The sequence below is a fragment of the Phaenicophaeus curvirostris genome, chromosome 11, assembly GCF_032191515.1.
Source record: "Phaenicophaeus curvirostris isolate KB17595 chromosome 11, BPBGC_Pcur_1.0, whole genome shotgun sequence".
NCBI classification, from domain to species: domain Eukaryota; kingdom Metazoa; phylum Chordata; class Aves; order Cuculiformes; family Cuculidae; genus Phaenicophaeus; species Phaenicophaeus curvirostris.
The window spans coordinates 2,976,361-2,997,056 of record NC_091402.1 but is presented as its reverse complement, the minus strand read 5'-3'; the positions used below and the strand labels follow the sequence as shown (position 1 = coordinate 2,997,056).

The 20,696-nt window shown below is 42.6% G+C and overlaps 1 protein-coding gene across 2 annotated transcripts in view; it reads right to left on the bottom strand.

Moving 5' to 3' along the window:
* The window catches only part of NUP210 (nucleoporin 210), a 72,156-nt gene that overhangs the window by 6,663 nt on the left and 44,797 nt on the right, over positions 1–20,696 (bottom strand). For both annotated transcript variants that reach the window (XM_069865644.1, XM_069865645.1), the window contains exons 21-35: positions 19,839–19,967; positions 19,016–19,143; positions 17,918–18,053; positions 17,561–17,623; positions 16,008–16,187; positions 14,592–14,672; positions 13,365–13,496; positions 13,017–13,175; positions 12,043–12,134; positions 10,471–10,645; positions 6,601–6,776; positions 4,192–4,409; positions 3,288–3,424; positions 1,895–2,018; positions 941–1,087 (exon numbers count right to left, since the gene is read on the bottom strand). In XM_069865644.1, the coding sequence (XP_069721745.1) occupies positions 941–1,087; positions 1,895–2,018; positions 3,288–3,424; positions 4,192–4,409; positions 6,601–6,776; positions 10,471–10,645; positions 12,043–12,134; positions 13,017–13,175; positions 13,365–13,496; positions 14,592–14,672; positions 16,008–16,187; positions 17,561–17,623; positions 17,918–18,053; positions 19,016–19,143; positions 19,839–19,967 (2,077 nt within the window). The remainder of the gene's footprint in view (positions 1–940; positions 1,088–1,894; positions 2,019–3,287; positions 3,425–4,191; positions 4,410–6,600; positions 6,777–10,470; positions 10,646–12,042; positions 12,135–13,016; positions 13,176–13,364; positions 13,497–14,591; positions 14,673–16,007; positions 16,188–17,560; positions 17,624–17,917; positions 18,054–19,015; positions 19,144–19,838; positions 19,968–20,696) is intronic.

Below are 20,696 nucleotides of genomic sequence, written 5' to 3'. Positions count from 1 at the left end.
GGTACAAAATTAAAACTCATGACTGCTTCTCTTATCCCTAGTCTCAACTTCCACTGCATTCAAGTATACAGGAAAGGCAAGCAAACACCTAAAAGAGCCACCAGGTGTTACAGCTGCAGAGATACCCAGTTTGGGAATATTTACCACCAGAACGCTCAGTGGCACCAGCTGAAGGAGGAAGTTTAACAAATACAGGGCCCTCTATTATTTTCAAAGTTGTTATACACAAGGCAATCAATTTTTGGTACAATTCAACTGGAGTAGAAGATGGCAGCTGCCACCTCTGCAAAGTGTGTGACTTCAGTGTGTGACGCATATGTTCTGTAACACCATCACTTCTCTCTCAAGGAAGCACTCCGCTGCCTACTTACCTACCAATACACGAGTAGTAATTGGCAAAAGTTGACCTAAATTTGACATATCAAAGTTTGTTTCACCTCTCAAGTAAAATAAACATAGAATCATACAATCATTTGGTTGGAAAAGACCTTAGAGATCATTGAGCCCAACTGTACCTGTCCACTGCTCAACTATATCCCTGAGCACCTCACCTACCTGTCTTTTGAATCCCTCCAGGGATGGGGACTCAACCACCAACCTGGGCAGCCGTTCCAGTGCCTGAGAACCCTCTCAGTGAATAAATTTATGCTAGTACCTAATCTAAATCTCCCCTGGTGCAACCTGAGACCATTTCCTCTCTGAAAAACACAGGAAACGGGCAGCTACTGACTTCTGGCTTTCTCTGGAAACAGCTCCATGGTTTTTCCACACAGAGAATACCCTAGAGTTAAACGAGGAGACCACTCACTAACAACTCACTGAAACTTGAGATTTCACACAGCAAAGCTCAGAAGATTCAGAGTAAATCTGCTGGGTCCAAGGGCATTTGGAGGAAACCACAGGACGTCTGCCTGGCATGTGGCATCTTGACTCATCTTACCTGAAACTGCATCGAATCCAGGTTCTGCTATGAAAACATCACGTGCTGGGAAGACAAACACATCACTGCTAAAATCTATATGGCAACTGATAAGGGACTGTGGCTGTAATTCAGCGATGGCTTCAATCTGAGCAGGCAAGCACTCCCCTAAGGGGAAGAAAAAAAATAATATCTAATTAATTAATTAGAAAATTATAACTAATTAAATCTTAATTAATTTAAAGAAAACCATAGCTTGAAATATCAGGTTATTCTGCCCCCTTCTGAAATAATTTTACAAGGTTATGATCTTAGAAAAGCTGGGAATCACAGCCCCGCTGTTTTATTGTGGGTCTGATCCCAGAGAGACAACAGAGGAAAATTTTATATGTTGTGGGGTTTTTTTGACAGGATTAATTTATTTACAGGAAAGAATGAATGGGAGAGAACTTTCAGCTCGGATGTGTCTGTTAATAAGTTATCCTGGGAGTCACGATTTGTGTTTTAGGCAACTGGTTTTTGGTAGGCTACTGATTTACATAAAGAACAATTGCAATAGTATTTGAACAAGTGCTAAGTGTTAAACTACTTTAAACACGCTCAGTAAAAAAACCCAGTAACTTCAAGAAGGCAACTGAGAGAAAATACACATGTAAACAATCATCTGACTGCCCTTTAACTGTTGTTTGTTTTTTTAATGTGATTAAAACTGATGCTTCTATTATCTAGTGATTTTACCGGTTCCAAAATCTTAATAGTGTCCCAGAACACTCTCCAAATTTTGCAATGTGGCCCTAACACTCTTCTTGAGCTTCTGGGGTTCTGGTAAGCCACTAGAGGTTCACAGAGATGTCACTAAACCAACTTCACAGCCCCTTAAAAACAACAAAAACCCCGAAACTGAAACCAAATGCATCCATTGTGAATATAGAAACATACAACAACAGGTAGTCAAAAGACATTTTTTCATCATACCTTCCAAATTGTTATTCCTTTCCCCAACGGAAACTATCACTTTTGAGGCTGCAACTCCTTGTAAGCTTGTTTCCACTCCACTTACGTGCATCGCCGTGGTCCTCTGAGGAGCATTAATCACTATCTGTAGAAAAAGATTGTTTACCAAAACCAGTTTTAATAAAGAAAAGTTAAGGCAAAACCAGGTTAGATTAATTGTGAAACGCACACATCCTTATATGCCTAACAGAACAGGAGGTCGTGGTTTGGGTTGGAAGGGACCTCAAAACCCCTCCAGTTCCACCCCCTGCCCTGGGCAGGGACATCTCCCACTGGATCAGGCTGCCCAAGGCCCATCCAACCTGGCCCTGAACACCTCCAGGGATGGGGCAGCCGCAACTTCTCTGGGCAACCTGGGCCAGGGCCTCCCCACCCTCATCATGAAGAAATTCCTCCTTCTGTCTAGTCTAAATCTGCCCCTCTCCAGTTTATACCCATTGCCCCTCGTCCTATCACTCCAAGCCTTTGTAAACAGTCCTTCCCCAGCTTTCTTGTAGCCCCTTCAGCTACTGGAAGGTTGCTATAAGGTCTCCTCAGAGTCTTCTCTTCTCCAGGCTGAACAACCCCAACTCTCAGCCTGTCCTCACAGCTGGTGCTGCAGCCCACAGATCATCTTGTGGCCTCCTCCAGATGTGTTCCAACAGTTCCATATTCTCCATATGCTGGAGATTCCAGAACTGGACACAGGACTCCTAGTGGGGTTTCACAAGAAATCCTACATTACTCTAATTTTAGAAACTGCCTTTCAAGGCAATTTAAGCCAGTAAAACCACTTTATATCTTTCTACTCAACCCTCATAAGTTAATAGGCATAAAGCTTCATGTCCAAATTTAATTTAAAAAGAATATCTAGTGCTTATGTTTGCTGATACAGTGAATTGTGTCAACAGTATGACTGCACTATAGAGAAACAAAATAATGTAATTTGAGTAGCTCTGATCAGTGATCTGTGGTAACATGGTCCAGCCCTGCAGAATGTTCTTGTTGGCATCTCCTCCTACAGTGAAGCTCCATCCATACAGGCAGCCATACTCTAAAACTGTCTAGCATCTGGAAACAACTTAGCCAAGCAAGGGAATCAGAATGTACAATATAAGAATAGTATAGACTAAACCCAGAAACCACTAGGCTAAGTTTTCCTCCTTAACACAGATGATTAAAAAAAACATGACTTGTTTGGACATGTACCAAATACTTCCCAGCCATTTGCTTTTCTAATACATTTTCCTTTAAGAAGAAAGTTTCTAAATATTTAAAACAAACAAACAAACAAAAAATCCATCACATTTTTGGTGAGGGCCCACCTGAAGGAAAGAAACATCAGCAGTTCTGGTAGGATTCATCAGTGCCTCACCTCTCTGTAGGTTTTAAGTAATCCAGGAATCTCATAATAGACAGTAACAACACCAGAATCCCTTGCCACTGCCACACCGGTCTTGGAGTCAACTTGTAGAACATGACTTGATGAGGAGCTCCATGTGCCCAGCAGCCCTGAGAAGACACGTCATTTGGAGAGCGTTCAATCAACCTCTGCGGCATTTCCAGACCACACTGGTGTTCGCGTGTGCTCACCCACCACATGGAAAGCATGAGCGCACACGCTTCCCAATCCATCGAGTAGATTCTAGGGTGTCCCGTGCTAGAAGGCTGGGAGTCCAACACCAAAGTCACATGCAATTACGCTGACAAATGTCCCTTAATAATAATCATAAAATACAGTCAGTGAAGTTAAGGAAATGGCCTCAAGTTGCACCAGGGGAGGTTCACATTGGATATTAGGAAAAAAAAATCTTCACTGCACAGGTTCTCAGGCACAGGCAGAGGCTGCCCAGGGAGTCAGATGAGTCCCCATCCCTGGAGGGATTTAAAAGATAGGCAGACGAGGTGCTCAGGGATCTGGTTCAGCAATGGACAGGGATGGCTGGATTCGAACTCAGAAGTCTTTTCCAACCAAATGAATCTACGGTAAGTTAGACAGTCCTGACTCTGCACGATTCCCACAAACCCCAAGCCTTTTAGGCTACCAGAAGAGAAATATCTAAAGTCTGATACTCGTGAGTTCAATACACACATCTTGCTTGGTACAATTAACATTAGAGGAGTCGATCAAACCTATTTTTATCATTAACAAGAACAGTGACATTTGATTCCGAATAAACATCATAAATTATGCATTTAGTTTTCCCAAGAATGAGAAAGTGTCACACTGATGTCAAATTGTACGGCTGCACAACCCCAGCAACTGCCGTGCTGCTCACCTTCTTGGCTGATCAGGTAAGTGCTCAAGCAGAGGACATCGCCGACCACCACATCCGTGAGCTCAGGAAATATGGCATGTTGCACAGGAAGGGGGATGTAGTCTGCAATTCCACTCTGTTCTGCATCCCAGACTTTAAGCAAAGTCAAACCTGTGTTTACAGTCCGGATTACAAAGGTGTCGTTCGTGGCTCCTTTCCCAATCTGCACAAAGTCATCTCTACAGATAAAAAGAAATGCTTTTATATAAAGGCAAGTTTACTAATATCATTATCTCCACAATTAACAGTAGGTTGAACCATTTTAAATGATTGACTTGTTGTTATCAGGGATGGTATCTTCTAATGAAGTCTAGCAAAATAAGGAAAACATGAAAATTGTTGTGGTGCTACTGAAGTGAATTTCAGTTCTCACATTGTTATGAAATACTGAGGTCATAGATATGTGTGGGATTCCTGATTTTAAGGACTACAGAACTTAGAGAATGAGGCAATCAGTCTCTTTTCTCAGGGAGTTAATAGGCAAAGAAATACTGGAGCCCTGTGTTCACTTCTGGAACTTCCAACGTAAGAAGGATATGAAACTGCTGGAGCGGGTCCAGAGGAGGCCACGAAGATGATCTGAGGGCTGGAGACCTCTCGTTCAAGGACAGGCTGAGAGAATTGGGGTTGTCCAGCCTGGAGAAGAGGAGGCTCCAAGTGGACCTCGGACCAGCTTCCACTGCTGAAAGGGGCTCCGGGAAAGCTGGGGAGGGGCTCTTGATCAGGGAGTGCAGGGATAGGGTGAAGGGAAATGGTTTCAAGCTGAAAGAGGGAAGATTGAGATGAGATCTTGGAAAGAAATGTTTTGCTGTGAGGGTGGGGAGGCCCTGGCCCAGGTTGCCCAGAGCAGTGGTGGCTGCCCCATCCCTGGAGGGGTTCAAGGCCAGGCTGAATGGGGCTTGGAGCCCCTGATCCAGTGGAAGTGTCCCTGCCCATGGCAGGAGGAGGAGCTGGACAGGCTTTAAGGACCCTTCCAGCCCAAATCATTCCATGATTCTATGATTCTATGAAATTTAAATACCACCCTGCAGCTTACCATCCATAACTTTATGAAGCCAAATCATATTTGACTCCAAGTTCTGCTTTTCACCAAAATTCTATGTTCCCAAGTGGACTGACATACTGAGCACCTGTATGAGACAGCGCAGGTCCCGACAGCAGCAGGGCTGGTTGAGCACCGTGCTGCACCAGAGCTACAGCACTTCTCTCTCTCCAGGGCTGATCATTAGCCCTGCGCTGAAGCAGCTCTGTTACATCAGTTTGGGAAGCTAGGGCAGTGTTATCGCAGGGACCTCTGTATGCTATAGAAATTTCTGCTGACCATTTAGGTAGGAGAAAAGAAAATCCTGCATTTAACCCCTCCCCTGTTTTTTTTCCTTTTTAATCACCATCACTGTGTTGTATCTACAAGGTGCTCTGCAGAAAACAAGCTATAGTAAAGGAGGTAGCAATCGTTTAATGACCAAAGAAAGCTGTTTTGTAAGACTTATTATTCTCTGAGGCAGAGACCAAAAAGCCTTTTGAGGCCTGGCTCTGCTGTGCAACGGCTGTATGAGCATATCTGAAGAGACAGCCCCTGATCCAGAACGTTCACCCTGTTACATAAGCCTAGAGTGAGTTAGTGTAACCGAACACTGGGAGACAGGAGGCAGGACGAGGCAAATGCCGGTAAGATCTAGTGTTGATACAGGCCACTGAGGTATCCAATCTGATGTTTCAGAGTCACTTACAGCAGAAATGTACCTCAGCAGGCCCCGCTAGTGATCATGTTTATCTGGGGAACATTCCATCTGCCAGAAAATATCAATTGCTAACTGGAACTCTTCTTTCTGCTACGGTGCCTCTGAAGACCTCAGAGATGAAATAATTTTTTTGCTAATTCCAGTCCAAACTATATCTTTCACTTCACAGAATCACAGAATGGTCTGGGTTGGAAAAGACCTTAAAGCCCATCCATGGGCAGGGACACCTCCCACTGGATAAGGTGGCTCAGAGCCCCATCCAACCTGGCCTTGAACACCTCCAGGGATGGGGCAGCCACAACTGATATGGACAGACTGAGCCAGGGCCTCCCCACCTTCACAGCAAAACATTTCTTCCTAAGGTCTCATCTCAATATCCCCTCTTTCAGCTGAAAACCATTTCCCCTCATCCTGACCCTGTACTCCCTGGTCCAGAGCCCCTCCCCAGCTTTCCTCGAGCCCCTTTCAGGCCTGGAAGCTGCTCTATGGTCCCCCTGAAGCCTCCTCTTCTCTAGGGCGAACAACCCCAACTCTCTCAGCCTGTTTGGAACAATTTCCTTCCTGTGGCTGGGCTATGTGCATTTGGCTTTTTCCTTCTCTGCAATTAACACTCATGATAGACACCTACCTGTTTGTTGCAAAGTTGAGCACAGAATTATGTGAATGGAAAGTGTCTCCAGAGTTATCATGAAAATGGACTGTAAACGTCAACGTCACTCCCAGGGGAAGAGCCAGTAATGCTTCTTTCTTTTGCATGTGCAGAATGGGATTCATGGAGATTCTTAGGTATGAGATGGGGTAGACCTGTAAAAAAAATCAGCAGCAAAAAGCAAAATCAATTTGGGTTTTTTTGTGTCTCTATAAAACCAGAAATTAAAAGAGTTGTTATTATGCAAATATACAAAGCTTCCTTTAAAAACCACTTGCTATATGTTCAGCCACACGACTACTGAGACACGGCACTCTCATTACCAGTTCTTATAGTTCATAGTACCAGAGTAGATGAGCTTGCAGGGGGCCTCTGGAGACTGCCCAGTCCAGTTCCCCCTGCTCAAGCTCGGCTAGCGCCGCTTTCCCAGGATCACGTGCAGTCAGGTCTTCAGCATCTCCTAGGACGCAGATGTCACAATCTGTCTCTGCAGTCTGTGCCAGTGTTTAACAGCCACCACAGTAAAGAAGTGCTTTCCTATGTTCAGATAATTTCACATGTTCCAATTTGTGTGTCCTCCCTCTTGCTCTGTCACTGAGCACTGCTGAGAAGAACTGGGCTCCATCACCTTCACAGCCTCACATCAGATATTTCTTAGCATTATTCTCTACTAGTGCCAGAACAAGGGGTAATGGTTTTAAACTATAAGAAGGTAGATCTAGATTAGACAGAAGGAAGATGGTTTTTTACACCAAGAGTGGGGAGGCCCTGGCACAGGCTGCCCAGACAGGTGGTAGATGCCCCATCCCTGGAGGTGTTCAAGGCCAGGACAGGGCTCTGAGCAACCCGATCTCATCAAAGATGGCCCTGGTCCTGCAGTGGGACGGGACTAGATGGGCTTTAATAATCCCTTCCAACCCAAACCATTCTGTGATTCTATGAAACAGAAGCAAGACGTAATGACGTAGAAACACACATCACAGACTTCAGAAACTACATTATTACCCTATAAATTAAAATTGCTAAAGGCTCCAAGGATGCGCAAGGGATCGAGTTCCCCCTAGACTTCTCCCCCAGCATTTCTAGAAGTAGAAAGTATAATTCATTCACTAGTTACTAGAACAGGAGTCGCTTGTGATGTATGTAGGAGTAAGGGATGAAACTGTCACTGTTTACCGGGTTCCTCTGCATCGTGAGAAAACCAATATGATACAAGCAGTTCCTAACAGCCTTGGCTCTGTCTCAGCAAAGGTTTGCCCAGAAGAAGAAACATGAGCAAAAGCTGCTGCAAAGCTGTTCCCTAGTGATCCTGGTCAAATAAACTCACAGCCACTACAAACTGCCACCCCTCCAACAGGCCTGTGGTGGGGTGACAGAGCACTTGAACACGAGAAAGAACAACTCTGTTTTCTCTCTTGAGCTGTGCTGCGGTGGCTTTCCTGACCAGCACTGGGCACACTCGGCGCTGCGGGCGGTGTGACGCTGCAGCCAGGCCACCCTATGAACTACATCTGTTTTTTGTTGTAGCTGTTGGAAAATAAATAATGGAAGGCTAGATAAAGCAAAACCTCCTCAAATATATAGAGAAAACTATTTTAAAAGCAGCCCCCAAGCTTCTCTCGCAGGAAAGCCCCTTTTTTATGACATAAGAGGCTCAGCTAACATGTAAAACTCCACAATCTGAAAAAGTACATATCAAAATGTAAAAAGAGAAGGACAAATTAGGCCTTGGGCAAACTGCATGGTAAGCCTGAAAAAAAAAAGTCCCTAGAATATCAGTATATGTAACTGTCTGCTCCCCAGGCTGATATAATCACTTAAAATCTCAGTGCAGAGAGTCATCTGCCCAGCTAGCTGAGGTTATATGCTAAGACAAATACAGTTTCCCTGACAGATTTTCAAGCCTGTTTTACTTTAAAGCCTCAGAAACTGTCCCACAAGGGAAAACAGCTACATTTAACATTGATGAAAACAGCTATTTGTTGTTAAAGTATCGCAGGTTTTAATGTTTTTTTTTTTATTTTACAAAAACATTCTGTGGAGTGCAGCTGGTACAGGCAAGTGCTTGGCTTGCTTCCGTGCTAAGCACAGTCACCTCGTACTTCCACCATCCTCCTTGGCTTACATAAGACAGTCTTTTTTGAGCAAAGTTGAAGGTCTAAGTGTTATGTGATGCTGCTGCAGCAGTTTGGTTCTTAATTGTGTACAGTTGTAAATAGATGAAACAAGAACTTATGAAAGGAAGGACGGCGCGAAGGAGAGAGCTCAGTCTTTGAATGACACAACAGATTGGGGCTCATCTCTTGCTCTGTCACAAGTTTTTCTACGTGACCTTCAGCAAAAGCACTCAGACTCTCAGTTCTTCCTCCATAAAATGAAGGCAGTGGCACTATACCACCTCACGGGATTACTGCGAGCTCACAAATATCAGTTCCATAAAAGAAGTATAGTCCTAATAAGGACAAGAAAACAAATCGGTTGTTCAAGATGCTGAACTGAGATGGTTCCTACTACAAAGAGCTCACAAGCTTAATATAGTGCACTGACTGCACAGCTTTTGTGACAACCTAACTGTGTATGGGAAGAACACACAAAGGGGGATTTTGACTTCCATACCACCATGTACTGACTAAATGTCATCTGAGCCAACCCCAAACTCATTTCATGTCTTTTCACTCGCTGGATCCAGCAGTGAAGGGAAGAAACAAGGTCATCTCTAACAGGGCTGCAGAAATCCGCTGCCACTTGCCTCGCGGCAGGAACAGCGTTAGCGAAACTAAGTCACCATTTCTTTTTTCATCCTCCACCCAGGCAGAGAGACGTGTTGTCCTACAGACAAAGCTGAACATTATAGTAAAACCAAAATCTGAACTGAAAAAAGCCTCCATCAAGACACTTCACAACAATCATAATAATTTAACTTACAAACAATCAGCACTCAATAATGCGTCCTTCTCCTTTAGCTGGGACATAGGAAACATGCTGACAGAGTAAAAAGGGATAAGAGGAAGCGGAGCAGTGGGTGTCTCAAGGCTCATATTGCCTGATGTAGAAAGTTCTTGGCACAAGGATGTCTGAACAGGAATGAAGGACAGATATTCCCTTATGCCCAAGCAGTGAGGTACATTAGACTTCATAGAATAGCATTCAACCAACAGATGAAGTTTTGAGATAGAAAGATGTTTCATTAGCCTGGGAACAAACTGCTAACTTTTGTCCTTCCCTGAAACATCCGCATTTCAGTGTGGGTCAGGCACACAGAGCAGCCCTGGACATCCTCCTTGCCAGCTCACCAAACACAAGCAACACAAGATGAATTATTGCATCGGATAGGACAGGCTCTCGCATGCAGATTCTCATTCTATGTAACAGCTCAACTGCTGAGAAACACCAGAGAAAATGAATTTTTTTGGCCCTGCACAGTTACATGGCTAATGTCTTGAAAATCTAGGTATCGCCTCACACCAGGTGCCACACTAACCTTCATTACTCCAGGTGACACTTTGCTTTTTCACACACGGCAAAATGTGTGTTTATGACATCAATACATCTTTTATTTGAACTTCTGTAATCGTCTTCTAGCAGAGTTTTAGGACAAACTTTGGTTTTTTAAAGGCATATGCACACAAAGGCCTTTTTGTAAAATCTACCAAATTGAAGAATTTGCTGGGATTTAATGTTTATCCATCCAATTTAGCACACTAAACTTTTTTCCAAAGCTCAGAACTGACTGTTCCTATACTTAACATTTTTCAGAAGTGTGGTTCAAAACAAGTCAGTTAACGACCCCTGTTGCAGCAGTAAATAAGTACAGCTAACCGCAAACTGCAAGGAAAGAGATGATCCTACCTTAACAGCAACTATGATGGTCTGGTTGATCCCAAACAATTCTTTTGAAGTCACCTCAATCGTTGAGGATCCGATCAAAGACCCAGAGCTGAGGAAACCTCTCTCATCAATTTTTACAACAGGAACTTTGTCTGGTCCGTCCAGGACACGGTAACTCAGGGAAGCCACTGGGTCTCTTCAGATAACAAAAACAGAAAAACAAAACAAGAGGGGACTCCTTTAGATGAATCAAACCAAGTTTACACCAGTATACTATGCAAACCTAAAAGACTGCTATATGGTAGGTGTTTTTTCCATGTGACTACAACAAAAGCAGAAAAGTCTGTGCTCTACCAAGGAAAGAAAGGTTTAAGATCTGATTCAAGCTCACTTGGAAGAAGTCTTATCTGGGTTTAGGCACATATTATCTAGTTTGCATCTGCTGTCCTGCAAGGTCACCATTTACTGATGCAAAATCATAACAGCTAAGGCTACAACATGCAGCTTCTGCCATCGTTTTATGTAAATAATATTTAGAGGGAGATTGGTCTGCCAGGGCCAGCCCTGTTATTACAGATTAGTCCAGGATTTGATTAAGGAGATCTCATCAGTTTCCTGAAAATGGCTTTGTAGACAAGGTTAATTTCTGTAATAACTCTCATTGTGATATCTGCATATTTATCAAGTAAGCAAGTTCATAAACTGTAATTAGTGGGCATTCTGAGACATTAGCTACTTTTAAGGATCACTTATGGCATCTTCTAAAAGTTGTGCAAATGAATTTTTATTTCTCCTAAGCTTTTCCATTGAGACAGAAATACCCTACAGTATCCTAGGAAAATAACATTACAGACAGATTTTAGTTGCTCTTTTCTTGGCAGCACTGTAATTGGGTTTGGTTGTAGAGTTCAGTCACAGGGGCTCCCACAATGAACAGTGAAGAGCAAGACAAAGGAACGTACACCCTGGTAGCCAGCAACTTAATGACTAATTGATCAGAAAAACTGCTCATAAGTGAGAGCAAAACACCAGTAAGTGACTACGAATGATAGTGCTCCTATAGAACTATTTCAAAAGCAGATGCAGGACGAACATGGTCACTGGAAAAGGGGATGCATCTACAGCCCTGCCCCCAGGAGACTCCTATTGTCCATATCTGCAGAGTATTATGCTAGGAAAACCACGTCTCAGGTCGGAAATGTGAGTCTTTCAAAACAGATTCTGTAAAAAGGACTTCTCATTTGGCAAGGACATTTCAATCTCAAAATCTAGACATTGCTCCTGCATAGGAAATTGAGAAGTACATTCCATAAAGACCTGACTGCCCACAAAAACTCCAGGGGAAGCCGGCTGCCGCTTTAACTGGCTCATCACCTTTTAAAATAAGGAGCTAAAAGTTCCAAATACTGAATAAATTTTCTAGATCTAACTAATGCAAGGTTAACACACTATTAACCACCAGAGAAGCTGTGTATTAAATGGATGTACTGTGATATTCTTTCTAAAGGATTGAAACAGTTTGCTTCAACCAAACTGCTTTACTGCTTTGATAAACTGCTCACACAAGTCACAGTATGAAAACTGATCACTGACCTGTTTGTCTGAAGCTTAATAAAGGAATTTGGTGACATTAAGATCTGCTCTGCTTCTACTTCTGGAGTGACCAGATGAAGTTTTTCAAACACCTGGAAAATAAAAGTCTCGGCTTACTGTTGTGTGCAGCAAGCAATTGACTTCCATTTGTTTCACCTTCAAAACAAACAAAAAACCCAAATAAAACTGTAACACTTTTTTCTACCATCTAAAACATAGATTAAAAAAATGAAAATCAAAAATGAATATTTGAGAACAGGATAGGCAGTATCTTATACAAGTAATTCTGATGAGCAATCCTTTCTATGGCAATAGTTACACTATGAAATGAGGACTGGATGAGAACTGAAGCAGATCTGTCAAGTGAAGCAGTGCTGGAGACCCCACATTCACTCAAGTTCCTCTAGCCCACCTCGAATCTGAGCCCATGAACTGAATGCCCACACGATGTATGCTCCTCAAACACATTTTCCAGTTTTGTTCCATCTAAAGGAATCCAGTTTGCACACTTTGAAGCTGCCCCCGTAAGCACAGTAAGCGGGGACAACCAGGGGATTCATTTCAGAAGCCAATTCCTGATCCAAATTAACACACCTGCACAGATACGTCTGACAAGCACTATAAACACAAAGTATTGCGGTGCAGAGGGGAACTAGAGCAGTAGGGTTCTCTCACTGCTCTAACACTGCTTATCCATAAGACAGAAGTCACCTCAATTTCAGGTGCTCTACAACAACCACCAATGCCTGATTTTCATTCTGGTCTCACGGCCGTGTGTGACTGTTCAGTGTAAACCTTGCCAGCACTTGGGGAACTGGGAGCCTTCCAAACAGTGGAACATTATACTAAGGGCTCAAAGATCAATCAAAGCTGGAACTACTTCTTTGCATTTCAAATTCCTAACTTCAAATACAGACTTGAATTCAAATCTGAAATAGATATTAAAGCACCAGCTGTGAGGAACGTGATTATACCTGAATTTGGATTTCATCAGACAGTTCTCTTGCCGCATTATGAAACTGGTTGGCTGCAGGATGAAGGACCTTCACAACAACTTTCAGGCCTGTTCTTCCCTTTACTCTGCCATAAACATCCATTGCGAAGTTATATTTTGCAGGAATCTGAAAAGAAGCCTTGGAGAGGAGAAAGTGAATTTTTAGTCATGAAAAGAGTTGACATTGATACAGAGGAAAAACCACACCCGATGCTGACAACGGCTTTAAGTGGAAGGAACAATATTTTCTCAATTCCCATTACAAGGCTGTTTCCTCTTCCCAGGATACACAAACATGCACATACACAAACACACACACACTCTTTACCTCACTGTGTCTTGTCTTGATATCCAGCACATCCCTCTTTGTGACAGACCAGTGGAACGTCAACCCCGGGACCGCGTTGCCAAATGAAAAAGGCGTCTGACTGCTGGTGATGCCCATCACATAAACTGGCATCTACAAACAGCAAAACCAACTTTTTTAGGTAATTCTAGGACGCCAACCAAACCTGCACAGAGCAACCATAATGAAACTTAAAATTCATTAATCAAGAGAGGCATTTCTTACGGAGAGAACACTTTGGTTGCTGTATACGTTGCAAGGATATATCAAGCAGAACAACCAGCTATTTGTGAAAAGTACATTTTAATATATTCTCATTTGCTATGTGCTCTACTCAAAACAAGCACCGGTTTTCCGATGAGTTCATTTGTCCCATCTCTTCATCTTAGTCAAGTTATACACTTGTATCTTTTCTACATCTTTGTTTAGATGATCTCTCCTCTGCTCTGGACATCAGCCTTCCCTCTCCAATTCTCCAAATTAAGACAACTTAACATACGAACACAAACCAGGGATCTTCAACTTTTTATTTTTTATCTTTAAAGCAATTAATTCACCTAGGACCTGTTAGCTAGAACCACTACCGTTCTGGAATTAGTAACTCATGGTGGCAATACAGTCTTAAAAAGTACTTTTCAAATTATCTTTTAATAAGTATCTGCTGTTCTGGTCATAGAAGACCAACTGTAAATGTTTAACATTCAAAGGAAGAGAGACTCCAGTGCAACAACTCCTCTTCCCCTAGAGGGTGATGGAGCACTGGAACAGCTCACAGGGAAGCATTCACAGCCCCAAGCCTGAAAATACTCCAGAAGCCTTTGTCCAATGCCCTCAGCCCCACGGTGTGAATGTTGGGGTTGCCCTGTGCAGGGACAGGAGCTGGACTCAATGGTCCTTGTGGGTCCCTTCCAGCTCAGGACACACCATGATTTTATGGTTCTAATAGAATGAAAATGACAGAACTCTTCTCCACATCAAACGACGCTGCTTCAACATGGCTTGAATTTCTGACAATCAAGCTGGTGTACAAGGTAAACTTGTTCTGATTTCTGTTCCAATATATTTGGCTCTGGATCTTCTCCACTCATTCATGCAGCAGCAGTGGGACTCCTCAGAGCAGGTGACCACCCTCAAGTGGTTTTATCAGAATGGACACAGCTTGCAGGTCAAAATTTTAAGGCAATAAAAACTAACAACAAATTAACTAACCTGTGTCCCAGTTTTCATCCGCGTAATCGGCGCACGAATTCTAACAGCTGTTAGCTGTACTACTTCAACTTCCACTTTGTCCTAAAAATGAGGAAGGAAAGACACTGTAAGCACTTGTCAAATGTGAACTAGATTTCACTTTCAGGAATTATCTGATATGTTTCTGTTATCTAATCATGATTGCCATGTGATATGCATGGGACTTAGCACAGAAAATATAGAGGGATGTAACTCAGTAGGACAAAAAACAACAAAAGCATGAATGCTGGAAATCAATAGGCATTTATAATAAAAATGCCACCTAAATTAAAAAAAAAATAAAAGCTCTGATCATAATTACTGGCGACATGAGCAATGGAGTCAAGAGGGAACTGACAGCAAGGACCTGGATCATAGTGCTCCACCAGGGATGAACAATTCCAGTGGGTAACGGGCATCGAGAGAATTAAAAGGAAATGCGAATGGTAAGGAGCAAACAGGACAACGAAGAATAAAAGGCTACTCTGGTGTCTCCTCTTCCTATATGCTGACATTCCTGGTAAGTTTTCATTCCTACTGTGCACTGGGGAGGAAAGGTCAGACCTGGACATCACTGGGCAGCAGATTTAGCTTTCACAGTTCACTCTGCCTCCTGCCAGAGCACCAGGGCAGTACAAAGCGTACATATAGATATGTATTTTTTTAGATGACTTTGCCTCCCCTTGGCCTGTGGTGATCCCTTTCAAGCTGTGCAGCAGCTGTCCTGCCTTGACCTCAAATGAAGAGCTGTAAGATTTGGCCCAAGTTTTACTGTTCTTAGTCTCATGCAAGCTTCAGGGACTTGAGCTCCCTTATAGGTCTACTCAACAGCCTCCTTACACTCAGCTAGCAGGAAATTATCCAAAGAGATATTTCGATGGAATGCAAGGGATTTATTGCTTGAACTTTGTAGACACATGCAAACCGCAGCACGAAATGACAGCTCTCTATACAGCCTGCCTATAGCTTAAGAGACAAGACATTCCTTCAGCAACCATTATTTTCTGACTTCTACTGACAAAAGAAGCTGCTGAACTGTATGGTGATGAAGGCAAGGATAGACTCCTCCTGTTTTAGAAAGGCTTTCTTAGATGGGCTTTTCTAGATTGGCTAATCAATTCTAAAGTTACCTAACGGACTGTTCATAAAGTCTCCCCGAGTTACCAGTAGAACTTTAATGTACAGCAAGGTTTAGCTTTGTGTTGGAAGTGTCACCAGTGTCAGCACATGCATTCACAGGCCAGGGATTAAGACACACGAATTTTTCATCTCATTAATGAAACCAAGAAAGCGCACAAGGTAACATTACTAATGCAAAAAAGAATATTTGCCCCTTTTGAGGCAAACCCATGAGTTAGAGAGCCTCTTTCAGCTCCAAACAGCATCCTAAAACATTACCTGAGACACCACAACAAGCTTCCCTGTCTCTGCATCAACAGCTTGCACGACTCCTGTAACCATTCCATTCCCAACCATCATTCCTCTGACAAGTCCGGTGCTGTTCACTGAAGCAATCCTCTCATCGCTGATGGAGAAAATGATGTTTGATTGAGGCTGGGGGCCTCCTTCTGAAGTGATCTATCATTAATAGCACACAGAACAACTAAAATTAACCAGAATAAAAATCTGATGGGTTAAAGTTCCAGAGTATAGTCCTTCCCCTGCTCAGCACCACAACTTCTTCAGTAACAAAATCATAGAATCACAGAATAGTTAGGGTTAGAAGGGACCTTAAAGATCATCTAGTTCCAATGCCCCTGACATGGGCAGAGACTTTCCACTAGATCAGGTTACTCAAAGCCCCATCCAACCTGGCCTTGAACACCTCCAGGGATGGGGGCAGCCACAACTTCCCTTGGCAACCTGTCTCACCACTCTCACAGAGAAGAAATTCTTCCTAAAGTCTAGTCTAAATCTGTTCCTCTCCAGTTTATACCCTTTGTCCTATCACCACAAGCCCTGATGAACAGTCCCTCTCCAGCTTTCTTGTAAGCTCCTTTCAGGTACTGGAAGGTTGCATAAGATCTCCCCAGAACCTTCTCTTCTCCAAGCTAAACAAGCCCAACTCAGCCTGTCCTCAGATGGGAGGTGCTCCAGCCCTTGGATCATCTCTGTGGCCTCCTCTGCAACCATTCCAACAGCTCTATCTCCTTATGTTGGGGATTCCAGAACTGGACACAATCCTCCAGATGAGGTCTCACGAGAGAGGAACAGAGGGGCAGAATCCCCTCCCTCGCCTTGCTGGCCATGCTGCTTTGGATGCAGCCCAGGACATATTTGGCCTTCTGGGCTGTGAGTGCACGTTGCGGGCTCATGTCAAGGTTCTCATCAACCAGACCCCCAAGTCCTTCTCTGCAGGGCTGCTCTCAATCACACCATCCCCCACCGTGTACTGAAAATGGGGATTGCTCTGACCCCCGACAGTCAAAATGCTGACTGAACCTTCCCTGAGGCATCTGAGGGCTTATTTCTCCTGCACATTGGTCCTTGCATGATGTTGGACTGGGAAATACGTGAGCTAAGCAACAAAGTGGACTGTGTGCTTCACAGAATGTAATAGGCTGCTGCTACCTACAGCCCAGGGAGTTTCAGAACAAAGTACCTCACTTTTTTCTCACCACACAGGGTACAGCTCTGCTTTGTGTTGTGGTTTGTAGAAGTAGCCCACTATGCTTAATTTCACGGAGGAGATGGATTTATTAATGCTGTGCTGGTATTTTAACACCGGAAAAGCTGATACTCCCTTGACGCAAATAAATCCAAACCTTTTGATCTGACAATACGGTAAAATGGGAGTTGGCTCAAGAATGAAACTATTCCTGTTAGGAGGAGCAGTCAGTGCGAATGCAGTTAAACTGCTAAGTTCAATATTGACTCTTGAAAATTAGGTTACATACATTTATTTTAAAACAGAAATTACAAAAGAAAAACTATGTAAGAAGATACCTTACCTGCAGCATGGCCCCAATAATTAGGGTCACTTTCCTTGGCAGTAGTCTGAAGGGCGGAAAGACCTAAAAACAGAGATACAAACACTTGTCCTCATGCTATTTCAATCAGATAAATTATGTCACAAAACATTACAGACCGGGTCTTCACTTGCTTAATTACAGTAAATTGAGCACGAAGAAACTTAACAGCTAAAAACCACCATGAAATCTGAAATGAACTACCATTTGGATCATTTCTGGACAGAACAATTTTTCTGCCAAATTAATGACTATACCATAAATTAGCTACAATACGCTGTTGTGTTCTGTCATAACACAGATTGTGTTTACAAATATATTTTATCTGAAATTATTTACTTCAATCTGTTGAGGAGCAGAGTTGATCCTTTGTCCTTTTTTGTCAGCAACAGTTGCCATAAGAGTGGTCTGTCCGATGGCCATCCCATGCACGAGAAAAGCAGCAGTGTGGTCATCGAGAGCTTCACTGAGTGGGCTGTAGTGAAGAAACACATTGTAACAGAGAAGTTCACCACATCAATTACATGAACAACAAACACGAAGGATTTATTTAATGCATAGTCATTCTTGTGACAGAGCGCTAAGTGACCACGTCTTAAGTGAAACGAAGGCAAACGCCACATTTCTATGTGTAAAATCACAGAATGGCTTCTTTGTAGCCTGTGTTTTATCTTAAAACGAAATACCTGAAATGCAAATGAAACCAGAGTGTTGGCTGGAACAGGACAAATCTCTGCGAGGGAGCCCACTAACAGTTTGACCACTACAGATAATCGTGGCACGAACCTTGGTTCCATTCCTTGACACTCTTTACCGGAGCAGGACAGATAAAGCGAAGCAGCACAGCATGGTGTAGGCAAACACACCTGCACACCACGCCATGCACAGCAGAACATCCTTTACTGATTGTCTCAACACTAAAAATCAACAGTCTAAAACTCCTTTTTTCTGTGATTGTAATCACTGCATTTAGAGTCTGGAAAATATAGAGCTTTGAGGCAATAGGATGAGTCAGCCTATCAGTTTCTAAAAGGTTAAGTAACAAACAATGAGTTTGATAAGACCAGGTATGTCTTCACCTGATATTATCTGCCAAGTCACTGCTTCCAAGATGCATAAGGCTCCACAAAACATTATAGCAACAGAATCGTAGAAGTGCTTGGTTGGAAAAGACCTTTGGGACCTTCAAGTCCAACCATACATATGAAAATAGGCTCATATATCAGCCAATAAGATTTAGACTGTTAGTTTAGGCAATTTGCCTAACAGCCACCATTTTTTTTTACCATTTAACAGGTAATTAAAACTTTACAAAAAAGAAAATAAATAAAACCTTGATCACTGTACACAGCCATGCCTCCAAGTCAATACCTACACCCTCTGTTTGCTTATTCTGTCTATAAACAATTTGCAGATTAAAAAACCCCACAAACTTACACAAGTGAAACAATCTGAGATGCTGCCCTTAGTTTTAGATCCATGACAGCAAAGTATTTCGCCAGAAAAGGTTTCTTGGAGTCATCCAGAACTCTGACATAAGCTTTAACAGTTTTTCCAATCTCCACCTGAAACACAGTCATATCCAGTCATTCTTCATTTAAACCATTCTCATTTATTAGTATAAAAGTTTTGATTTTATTTTCTATTATGCTTTCAGTAGGGTATTAGCGATAAAGCTCCAAGGTTAGATTAGCACTGATATTACAGACTAATCCCTGCCAGCTATGGTTAGCGTCAAATTAAATAAATGAATTCAGGTCTTTCAGCTGGCAAGAGCATAATTAAAACATCCAGAAATATCAACACTTATTTTGTATAAGATGTACGCAAGTGGGCAAGTAAAGTGAGTTGGAATTTTTTCTTTTGTTCATTTTAAAAAGATGACATATGGAAAACAACCTCGAGGCAAAAACCTACTCCTAAAAGAATTGCTCTCGTGCACTTTAAACGACAGCAAATTTAAATTAGCGTGTTCGTATAAATTATGAATTAACATTGCTATGTAAATGCAAAAGTTGAGATTGCTGCCACACAGAACATAAAGTAAGAGACAATGGATACTCTGAAAGACTTATAAGTTAAAAGGTGAATTTGGGAGCGAGAAACAGAAACACAGGGAGATCAAACCATTCCTTTGAGGTCACACGGCTGCGGCAGAGGGCCCTAACCACTGTATCATGTCATCTTGTACAGGTCTTGCCTTTATGTTCATGACCAGCACAAGGAATCACCTAACAATGCTGGTTTCAAACCCACTAACCTTGTCAACAACTCGGACGTACAGTTCCTGTATATCAGATACATAAATTTCAGCTTTCGCTGGCGCAGGAAAAGCCAAGCACAAGTCATGAATCATTACAGTCACTGACCCTGGAAGCAGAGGATGCACCTGCAATGCCAAAAGAAAATTCTATTACAGCACTTCTTATTTTCATTTGTCATTCACAGGATAACATTTCTATCACTTTCAGGGCAGACATGGTTGGATGCAGAAGTCTCCAAACCTTAGATGCAGATAATTCTTCCACTTAATTAAAAGTAAAACTACAAAATATATGTAAAAAGTATCATAGTATTGGGCAAACAGCCTCTGGGCAGCAGCTAAATCAACCTATCATAATCGAGAAGCAGTCTGGCGTCCTGTAATTCTCCTTCTGTTACTGGAAGGACAAAAACCCACCACAACTCATTCAGAGCAATCAAAATTTTCTTCATGAAGTGAAACCCAAAACTATAAGAGGCCAAGACCTCAGACACTGAGACTATGCTTATAAAGCATCGGTATTGCTTCCTACAAGATTCATACATTACAGTTATTGCTTTGAAAGAGAACGAACAGCCAAAACCTGGTGGCAGATCTTCCCAAGCAAGAGGGCAATGGACAAATCTGCAATTTCTTTCATACAAGCATTATTAATATTCCATTAATTCTTATACAAAGAATGTACACATCACACTTCTCAGAATACAGCAAGAATCAAAGAGCGAAGGAACAAACCTCTCAGATCAAGGCACCGATCCTCAACTCCTCTCCATACACTTTCTGAAGGCTGTGCATCCACACTCTGCTCACATCATCTCCGGAATTCTCGTGCAGCTTGCCTGCCCTGGCCACGCA